General features: G+C 45.9%; 1 protein-coding gene across 2 annotated transcripts; it reads left to right on the forward strand.

Moving 5' to 3' along the window:
* The first annotated feature begins 5,516 nt into the window (after positions 1 to 5,516).
* Positions 5,517 to 9,793, forward strand: MC5R (melanocortin 5 receptor). 2 transcript variants are annotated; one of them, XM_079108697.1, is made up of 2 exons: positions 5,517 to 5,713; positions 6,912 to 9,793. In XM_079108697.1, exon 2 carries the CDS (start codon positions 6,939 to 6,941, stop codon positions 7,914 to 7,916), a length of 978 nt encoding a protein of 325 aa, XP_078964823.1. In that variant the 5' UTR covers positions 5,517 to 5,713; positions 6,912 to 6,938; the 3' UTR covers positions 7,917 to 9,793. The 2 variants fall into 2 exon arrangements, with proteins under 2 accessions (XP_078964823.1, XP_078964824.1); XM_079108698.1 differs by having other exon boundaries at positions 6,937 to 9,793.
* The last annotated feature ends 1,172 nt before the right edge of the window (positions 9,794 to 10,965 follow it).

Here is a 10,965-nt window from a genome sequence, read left to right on the forward strand (position 1 = left end):
GGGCTTGATGTGTATTGCAAAAAGTTGGGACAGTGGTGCTGGAACCTGGGGAGGGAATTGCATGAGTAGCAGCTTGTATTTCCAGAAGAGAAGAAGGATGAGCAAAACAAAGCTGGCAGATTGGAATGAGTCAGATCAGAACTCTCTGGGCAGATGCCACCAATACATTTCTTCTAAATACATATTTTTCTAAATCACTAAAAATAGCTAGCATGAACCCCACTATTATGTATAACTACAATGCACTAAAACCCCAATTTAAAAAGACATCTAGGGAATTTCTTGACAGGTAGAAAAAGGGAATCACAGGTTTGTTACAAAGGGTTCTTCCTCTCTCTCTTCCTCTCTCTCTTCCTCTCTCTCTCTCTTTCTCTCTCTTCCTCTCTCTCTCTCTTCCTCTGTCTCTCTCTCTTCCTCTCTCTCTCTCTTCCTCTCTCTCTTCCTCCCTCTCTCTCTTCCTCTCTGTCTCTATTCCTCTCTCACTCTCTCTCTCTCTCTTCCTCTCTCTCTTCCTCTCTCTCTCTCTCTCTTCCTCTCTCTCTCTCTCTCTCTCTCTCTCTCTCTCTCTCTCTCTCTCTTCCTCTCTCTTTCTCTCTCTCTCTTTTTCCCTCTCTGCTTCCTGGCTGCCATGAGCTGAGCAGCTCTCCTCCTCCACGCACTTCCTCCATGATCTTCCACTTCACCTTGGGCCCAGAGCAATGGAGTTGGCCAACCATGGACTGAGACCTCTGAAACCAGGAGCCTCAAATTACACTTTTCCTCCTGTTCATTGGTTCTTCTCGGGTATTTTGGTCACAGTGACAAAAAGTTGGCCAACACTCAGGGTCATATTCCTCCTGGTGGACATGTGATTTAGTTTGTCATTATCCAATTTTATCTCTTTTTTGCAATTGTGAATAATTCTGCAACAAACTTCTGTGATTCTATGTTTACCCTTCATTTGGACTATTTTCTTAAATAAAGTCTCACAAGTGGGTGATAGAGGCTGCTTAACCTGTAGCATAGTATAAAAATTATTTGCTTGCTTTGGTCTTTGAGAATGGATTTACGCTGATTCTGTTATTGAATCATAAAAGTTAAATTTCATTCTTATTACTAGAAAACACATCGAATTGAATAGTCACAAAGTTTAGACAAGAAATGAGCAGGTTTTAAATGACAGGGTGCTTCATTTCTTACAGGTATTTTTGCATAAATGCTCCTTTTCTTCCAGATCGCATACATATGCAAGTGCGGGAACTTCAGAGGACCAAGAAGCATTCCTAAAGAACTCATTAACAGCATATCTGGCACTGTCTCTTCACAGGAGTGAAATTCCATGGCTGTGTCAGTATTTGAAGGCCAGTAACAATTTTATGTGGGCATTAGGTCCTATGCGAGGAAAAGGAGACCATAAGTAAGTAAATAAGTTTGAGTGTGCCAAAGGTGGCAGGCACAGCAGAAGGGAATGGCAATTTAGAATAAATAAATAAGTAAAGAAAGAAAGAAAGAAGGAAGGAAGTGAATGGCAAGACCGTGGCCGTCTTCCTTGGTTTCATTGCTATCTGTTTAAGTGAGCTGAGATTTTGCGCGGTTCTGGGTAATAGAGCACCACAGCAGCAGCCTCAAAGCTAAGACAGCAGGTTGTTTCTGGTTGTTTCTGGTAAGGACTCAGATAGAAGCAGGTGTGGCCCTTGAGCCATGGGGGCTGTCTGAGGGTTATTGCCTTGGTCACAGTCCCTCTTATGGGAGAGATCACAAAAGAGCTCATGGCTGAAACTTTTCAAATTAATAAATACATAGAGTTTGTAAAAATAGAATAAATAAAAGCAAATAGCAACAGGCCAAAACTTAATATTAACGAGCATTTGCTCTGGAAACTGAAGAAATGTATCTTCTGTCTCATGCCTCACTTTTATTAGTAGACAGTTACCGAATCCTTGCGATTATCAGTGCATGGAACTCTTTTGCTGCCGCGGTGGATATTTTTAAGAACTGAATCCTGGGAGGCCTGAGTTTTCTGTCTCTCGCCTCCTCACCACCCATGAGGAAGCTGTACTGGGAAGGAGACCTGGATGAGAAATCCTATTTAATTTGTCATATATTGACTCTCAAATCTTTGGTGTCTTGGAAGTAAGACGTTTTTAAACATAATTGTTCTGACTGTTCTCTTAAATCTCTTTGTGAAATGAAGTAATATTTATCTCATGCACTCAACTTTCAATGTGAGGCTTCCAAAGGTCAAAATTTCCCCTTCTTCCCAGTTGGGCCCTGCCCACAGCATATTCTCTTTTCAGAGTCCCTAGAGAAAGAGGCAGACCAACCTTGAACCAGAGGGAAACCCTATATGGCCACAGGTCATTGGCTTCAACCTGGATCCATGGTTCTTGAGCTGTGCCAATGAGAAGATCTGCTGAGAATCTGGCTATGATTGTCTGGATCGTGGATTCTCAAGTGTCTATATCCCTTTCCTCATTGTGGGCAGAGCACATCCCTGCCCCTCGAGGTGGGCTCTGACATGGGACTTGGCTTACTTACTCAGATGAAATGGCAGCAGGTGAGTCCCAGTCACAGGCTCACGTTTATTTTTGTGGTTTAAATTGGCTCTTGTGCTCTGGTTTGCTACTGTTCTCTCATATTTAACTTCCAGCAAAGAGGGAAGTTGCCCCTCGTAGCCTTTGGAGCTGACCTGAAACAACCTTCTGTCTGGAATCTTGAGCCTAAAGTCCAGGTGGCCTCTCTGGGCTACAGCTGGGTTGAGCATGAGATTATGTTATTTTTGTTCTCGGTTCCTGTATTTTTAGGGTGCTTTGTTATGCAGCATTGTCAAAGCATTTGCTGACTCATACACTAGTTATCATTTGACTCCAGTTCTTGGAGAGAGCAGTTCTTTTGGGTTTACTTGGGGTGGCCATTCTGGGTCCCTCCATGCTAGTGGACTGGTAGCTAGAATTGTGGTAATCTCTTGCCCATCTCTCCACAAGGGTGTGTGTGTGTTCCTTGTTTTTTGGGGACTGGTTTTTAAATGGTCTAGAAAGAGGGAACAGGTTCTTTTGTCAAATCTGTGGCGAATTTTTTTTTCTAATGTCTTCTGACATTACTTTTTTGCAGACTGGAATTTTTAAAATAAGGAAGACTGATATTTTGAGTAAATTATGTTGATGACTTTAGGGAAAGACTGTGTAGTGACAGATTAATGAATTCAAATTGGCATTCTTCCTCCATAGCTACCCTGTACAATGTGAACCAAGCAAAAATTATTCAACTTGAAAACAATTAAGGTTGTTAAACATTCAAAGAACATTGTCGAAAATGCAGAGCGTGTTCCCAATTCTGATGCAGAAATGAACTTTCTGGAACATGAAAGAGAATCAGCATTGATTCTATGGCGTGTTGGTTTCACTGAGAGCTAAACGAAATCCCAGCATCTTCTCCATGTGAGAAAAAGGTTTTCATTTTTTATACAATAACTTATACGGCTGTGCTGGTGAACCACTCAGTGAATGCATAGTTTTTATGAACTGTTAAGACAATGAAATGCATGTGTTGGTGTCTAAGAATGTGAATATTGTACGAGGCTGATACAATAGAATAATAAAGAGAAAAGAGATCATGCAATAGAATTGTGGGACTGCAGGATCTGATCTTCTTAGCTGCAAGTATAAGAAAACCAAAGTCAAATTTGTTTAAATGATACAGGGAGTAGTAGGTCAACGTCTCAGTCAAGTCCTGGATTTGCTCAATTTATCAGGCTGTTGGAACAACCTAAGGTTGACTGTCCCAGGGGTGAAAGGTGGCAGTTAGCAACCATCATGGCTATTTCAGGGTTTTACTCATGCTTAGTGGTGGGGACAGAGCAAAGCTTTGTTGTAGCTATCACTGAAAAAAGATTTCCCCACCAAGAGCGTCCTAAAAAATGTCCACTTTCATCTCTGTGGATGGGGTCACTTGGCTACCTTTAAACTCATCCTATGGCTAAGCAGTTCGTATGGATCCACCTGTGGGGGGTGTCAGCTCAATGCTGGCCATGGGGGGGCACCAAGGGGGGCCTCCGCAGGAGTTCCCAGGTAGTATGGGAAAGTTTGTGACAGGCTAGGTGAGGTGAGGTGAGAGGCGGGTGACCTTGGGCAGGTGCAGAGGTATCCGGGAACATTCCCAGCAGGAGGGAAGGAGATGGTGTCTAAAGAATGAACAGGAGTTTAATGATCAAAGGAGGAGAGAATTTAATAACATCGTATTTAAAAAGCAGTTTTATTGGTGAGCCTGAAGTAGCAACTAGTCTAGAAGAAGCATCTTAAATAAAAAGAAGTGAGGTATTGGGAAGGAGACCTCTCCAGAGTGGCAGTGAACTTTCCAAAGACCATCTGCATTCCCAGCTAAGAAATCACAGGACCCTCTGATGAGTGACACAATACCCTGAGAAAGGAACATGGTGGGCTCAGTTTACTGATTAGGATTTATGTGCTTCTAGAAGGAAAGGACTTTTATGTGCTTCTAGAAGGAAAGAATTCGGCCGTCTATGGACTGAGACCTCTGAAACTGTGAGCTCTAAATAAACTTTCCCTCTTCTGAGTTGTTTGGGTCCAGTTTTTCTGAGATGAAAAGCTAAGACAGAAATAAAACAAAATGAGCACTGGATTTGTTACATGGTCGCTCTGGTCTCCGTGGGCAAGGCGGTGCTCCAAATGGTGTTGGAGGGGATCATAGAGCACCCCACTACTGTGTGTGCTCATATGGTTGCTAGGGTGCTATTTGGGAAAAAGAAAGTGTCCAATGACAGGGACAACTGAAGAGCTTAGCCTATATCTTTTTCACTTTATTTACCTGATTATTTTTCTGCAAGAAACTGGTCATTCCTACTCCACTTATCCTGTCTCAGAATAGAAAAGTAATTGCAATCCCTGCGCAGTCTATTTAGCAAAGTCAGGGTAACCTGAATACCAAGATCTGATAAAGACAACATGAAGATGAGAAAACTGCAAATAAATCCAGCAAGATTTTGAAAAAACAATGCCTGTCAGCCTCCAGGCTTCCTTCGGGAAGCAATGTCATGCCAGGTGATATGCCTGGGCTCCCTGGCCAGCCTGCCAGGCTTCCGAGTCCCCCATTTGCACTGCTGTCCAGGTTGGGAAGGTGGGTTTGCTGGGTGACCTATGCAAGTGTAGGCTCCCTCCTTGTGCGACGGAATGGCAATAGTACCCACTTCTGGGACTTTGATGAGCGTTGGGGTACACCAGTGACCTCTGTTCCGGAGAAACACAGGCAGAACGATCTTTGAGCTGGACGGCATTTTAACCAGTGCATGAGAGGAGGAGGGAAAAGGGTAAAGGCAAGAAGAACAATTGGAAAAAAGCACGTGGGCGGACGCCCTTGGGGCAGGAGCGGCGCTCGCTACTTGGCAGGTGTGGTTCCCCAGGCTGGCCCGGGCGCCGGGTCGCGGGTGCAGGTGCTGCTCTACAGCGCCGGACCGCTAGGTGGTACCGAAAACCTAGGCTCCTGGGCTCTGCCCGGCTGAGAACGGTTGCGGAGAGGAGGGACGCGCGGGTCCGAGGGGCGGCGACACGGGGTGGGCTGGCTGCATAAAGGCCAAGCGGCGCGGCGGCAGCCGCTGGCTCTCCGCGGGACGAGGACGCGTCCCGGCGATGGCCCTGAGCTCGCGGAGGCGGTCCGGGCGCGTGGACACCGGGTGCCCAGGCTGAGCGCCGTGCAAGACCAGAGCCCGGGAGGAGCGCCGGTAAATAGCCAAACTTTCCATTTCCTTGAAATCGCCCCGAAACGAATGCACAATCGTGCCTACCCCACAGGTGGCAGAGAGCAGGGCGGCGGTGGCTAGCTGGGCTACCGTGGCTAGCTCGGCTAGCTCGGCGCGGTGAACTTTTAAAAAAGCTGGATTTGATGCTTAATATTATAGTATTCTTGGTCGATATCTCTGGGATAGAACTGGACATAAATATATAACAACTATGCATATTACAGTTCCATAAATGCTTATGATTATCAGTATGAGCAAGGATAAGGACAAATTCTCTCTCCCCAGATGTGATCTGAGTTTGAAGGGCAAAAGGATTTTTTTGAATATACATCAGGAAGGTGAAATTGAATAACAAAGGAACAAGTGTCTGGCTGTAGTCCTTGATAAATGTAAATGGCTGGGTTCTTCATATGTGTTCCTGCGGAACTTACAAAGCTGTTAATCAGACTTTTGTGGAATTTCAAATAATGCAGAATTCAGGGAGAAATACTGATTTCGGGAAAAACAGCCCCATTTTTCTTAACTTTGACCTGTTTGTGCAGGCGAAGCTTAGGAGCTGAAGGCAGTCACTTCCACACGAGATCATGCTCAAGGTAACAGAACCATTGTTACCGTCTCGGTTACTGAGGTGTGCACTGTGCAGTCTGAATCACAGGGGGTTTGAGGACAGTCAGAACCAGTGTGAAGAACACAAATATGGGTCTTGAGAAATCTGTGCTCACTGGAGGAGCGTGTGGTGCAGTAGCCTTAGGAATGTGAAAATCTGGAGACAGGCTGGGGTTTTATGAGATTTTTGTAGGCTATAGGGGACTTCAATTTTGAGAGTAAACTTGGGGCCAGGACAACAGGCATAAAAAGTGAAACCATCCTGGATGCACAGAGATGAAAGCCACTCTATTCAGAGAAAGGCGAAAGGATGTGAGTTTACAGGAAGATCAGAAAATTCTAGGTCTGAGTGTTGGAGGGGCAGTATCGCAGGGATCAGGAATGTAAGCCAGAATGTTCATTCATCCCCTTTCATGGGTTGTGATGACTTTTGGGTCCTTCCTTCCTTCCTTCCTCCCTCCCTCCCTCCCTCCCTCCCTCCCTCCCTTCCTTCCTTCCTTCCTTCCTTCCTTCCTTCCTTCCTTCCTTTCGTGTATTCTTAACCTTTTGGATTATGACAAATCCTGTCTTGCAGTAAACTTGCTGGTGTTTTTCTCCAGCGATGAACTCCTCATTTCACCTGCATTTCTTGGACCTCAGCCTGAATGCCACCGAGGGCAACCTTTCAGGACTCAGTGTCAAGAACAAGTCTTCGCCCTGCGAGGACATGGGCATTGCTGTGGAGGTGTTTCTGACGCTGGGTCTCATCAGCCTCTTGGAGAACATCTTGGTCATCGGTGCCATCGTGAAGAACAAGAACTTGCACTCACCCATGTACTTCTTCGTGTGCAGCTTAGCGGTAGCTGACATGCTGGTGAGCATGTCCAACGCCTGGGAGACCATCGCCATCTACCTGATAAATAACAAGCACCTGGTGATGGCGGACACCTTTGTGCGTCACATTGACAACGTGTTTGACTCCATGATCTGCATTTCCGTGGTGGCCTCTATGTGCAGCTTGCTGGCCATCGCGGTGGACAGGTATGTCACCATCTTCTACGCACTGCGCTACCATCACATCATGACGGCCAAGCGCGCGGGGGTGATCATTGCCTGCATCTGGACCTTCTGCACCGGGTGCGGCATCGTCTTCATCCTGTACTACGAGTCCACCTACGTCATTGTCTGCCTCATCTCCATGTTCTTCACCATGCTCTTCCTCATGGTGTCCCTGTACATACACATGTTCCTCCTGGCGCGGACCCACGTCAAGCGCATCGCCGCCGCGCCTGGGTACAGCTCGGTGCGGCAGAGGACCAGCATGAAGGGCGCCATCACGCTCACCATGCTGCTGGGCGTCTTCATCGTGTGCTGGGCCCCCTTCTTCCTCCACCTCGTCCTCATGCTCTCGTGCCCGCAGAACGTCTACTGTTCTTGCTTCATGTCCCACTTCAACATGTACCTCATACTCATCATGTGTAACTCTGTGATAGACCCGCTGATATACGCCTTCCGCAGCCAGGAGATGCGGAAGACCTTCAAGGAGATTCTTTGTTGCCACGGCTTCCGAACCACCTGCAGGTTCCCTAGCGGGTATTAAACACAAGGCCTCCTCCGGCTCTCAGAGCTTACTCAGCCAAGGAGTAAGGAGGATCCCTGGGAATCCAAACTGCATTCCCTCGAGCTCTTCCCCAGCTCAGACGTGGGCTCCTTTTCTCCTATGGTTATTGTCGTGTCAAACAGGTGCGTGTTGCTTATCCATTTCAGACATGGTCTGTGACAATTTCTCGCTGTCCCTGTTCATCCTCCTGTTTCTCGATTCCATCCTCCATCTGTGTCCTCAGGGAATGTACAATATACAGAGTGTGAGTCTAAGCTGCACAACAGGCTGCTATGGAAAGAAAAACTATGAATATCTACATTAAGTATGATTTTTTTTTTTTTTTTTTTTTTTTTTGCCCTAGAAGCAGGTCCGTACTTTGCTTGGTTCACTGTAGAGTAATGCATGCTTTCCAGGAAAGAAGAGATGGTAAAATTCTTTCCATTTGAAATGCCCTGTTCACTTGTGATGGATGTCTCTGTGGTCCTCCTTTCCTGAACTTTTGGCTTTGCAACTTGTATTTATAATTATCCAAAGATGGAATTTCTTTATTATACTTCTGCCAGTCATGGTTTTGTACTTACCCACACATAAAACCTAATGCTACAAACCTTGCCTCGTGTGTTGTGGAAGTCTCTGTGACGACTCCCTACTGTCTTATTCTGACTCAATCCAGCGTCCCAAGTACTTGGGGTATGTCAGGGGCCCTTCCCCTCTCCTGCTGCATGGAGCACACGCCCGAGCTGAGCTGTTTTTAATCTTCTCACCCAGGGTCTGACTTGGTGTCTGAAACCTCATCTGTGTATGCTTTGCACTATCTCAACCTGACCCTAGCAGCCGTTGAAGGTCAGGGGTCCAATCCGGTACCCAGGGAGCCCCATCTTCTCCAACCTAGAATGGAGTAAGAATACCCCAGTTCAGGCCCCAGCTCAGCTATCAGTGGCCGTGTGGCCTTCCCTGAAATCTCATCTCAGTCTCTGCATCTGTGCTGACCTCCCAGAACAGTCTTGAGGAGAATGAGAACTTCCAGTGAATGGTAAAGCACTGCAAGGGGGTTCTTCTTATTTTAAAGAAATGATCCAGATGGGACACAACGAAGGGCGGATGCAGGGCTCAGTGGTCACAGCAGTGGCCTGGACACTGGCAGACCTGCTATGTGGCCTCCGGGTCCCAGCGTCCTCATCAGAAGGGAAGGGTGTGTGTTCCAGTCTCTTAATGGCTTCTTGGTGTTAGTAATTTCTCTTTGGTTTGGACATTCACATCTAGACTGCTCCCGATGAAGGAAAAATGTAAACCAAGCAGTTGATCATTAGGTTCATACAAGAATGAGCTACTATTATGAAGAGGGCCCTCCTGCTGAAGCCTTCTGAGGCAGAGGAACTTCCTGGGTGCCAGAAATAACCTAGGGGCATGACCCTCACCCGTGGGAGTGCAGTCTTGGTAAAAGAGGTGCTGCCTTCAGTAGGAAAGTACATGGGGTATCCAGATCTTGGGACACTGGTAAATTAGTAGGTGGTTGACAATTGGACTTTGAAGGGACATCTAGCTCTTCAAACATTTTCTGTTCCTTTTTGCTAAACATTCCTGTGTGTGCCCGTGAACAGGAAGCAAGTGATCACAATGTGATTATTGTGTGAAACCACAGCCTGGTGTTCCCGCGGATGTCTCGCTGGAGTCTGGGTTCTGTGCAAGCTGCCTCTCATCTGGCACAGAGTAGGCACTCAATTAATGTTTGTAATTGTGGTTAAATAAATGTGTTGACTTTTCTAATAGCCCTGAGTGCTAAGTGATATTTCTAGAGTTCCAGTTCTATGGACGGAATCAAATTTTGACTCTTGTGGTTCACATTGGCTCCATCTGGGAACTCAGTTCTCATTTGGCTAATTCTCGGCCCTCGTGCTTCATGGCTCCACACAAGGTCCAACTTTTTACATAAAGGCCTTTAAGCAAATGTCTTTTAATCTGCATATAAATAAAACAGTAATAGCTCATGTGTTTAGATGTGTTTCCAGTTGGAAGGAATACATGTATCTAGAGATTTGACAGAAACCTGTAAATAAACCAATCCTGGCATCCAATACAAAACCTCCCCCACCACAAAAAGAAAAAGAAAAAAAGAATAAAAATATAAATACATGTAAAAGTCAAATATTGTATGGTATTGTATGTTAACTTTCCTTTTCTGTAAGAAATTTATTTGGTATAAAAAATATATGTTCAAAGAAATGGAAGGATGTATCAGTTTTAAAAAGATGCTAACAAAATGCACATTAAAAAATAAGATGGAAGGACCCGAGTGTCCACTTGAACTAGTCATTTGCATGAGAGCTTTCGGAAGGTTCTTGGTCTTTCTGTCAATTCGTTAGCAGGTCCTGCAAAGTAAGCAGGTACATCGATGGCAAATGATGATGGTTTGTACTTGAAAATATTTATTGTCTGGAGGATGCCCCGTTCTCCATTTGAAATGGTTTAACAAAGTAAAGCTTCACATTTGACGTTATGTGCTTTCCAAAAGTCTGTGTCTCCGCAGACAAGTGTTTGGAGCTTATCATCTCTCGGGAGCTTGGTATGGGGTAGACATGGTGCCCATCAGGAGATCCCTGCTCTCCTGGAGCTCAGAGAACAGGAACTCCTTAGAATGGGACTGTCTGAAGACGCGTGCAAACACCACTCAGCGTTCCGTGTGAAGCAACGGGAGGGCTGTGTGCTTCAGAGTGAGGGCTAACACATGGTAAAATGACGCGCTCATGGCGGTTCTCACTGCTGGACGCAGAGGTGGACACCTGAATTTTGAGGTAAGGGAGAGTAACTTTGAAAAGGTAGTCTTTATGCTGGAGACCAATAAACTAAAAGGACAACTTATCTGGTCCATTACCCCAAGGCAATAAGTACGGTGGAACAGGGGGCCGTGCAAACCATCCCATTCAAGAAAGGGAAGAATGGGGACACATGACGTCACGTTCAGGTGCTCACCCACCTCACACGGCCATGACAGTCATACTGGACAGTGCGGATCTGGACCTATCCTTGGCATACCGCACATCTCTTC

The sequence above is a fragment of the Sciurus vulgaris genome (assembly GCF_902686455.1).
Source record: "Sciurus vulgaris genome assembly, chromosome: 13".
Lineage (NCBI taxonomy): Eukaryota > Metazoa > Chordata > Mammalia > Rodentia > Sciuridae > Sciurus > Sciurus vulgaris.

Excerpts from the sequence above, each read along its gene's own strand:
- MC5R (XM_079108697.1), top strand. The coding sequence starts at position 6,939 with ATGAACTCCTCATTTCACCTGCATTTCTTGGACCTCAGCCTGAATGCC.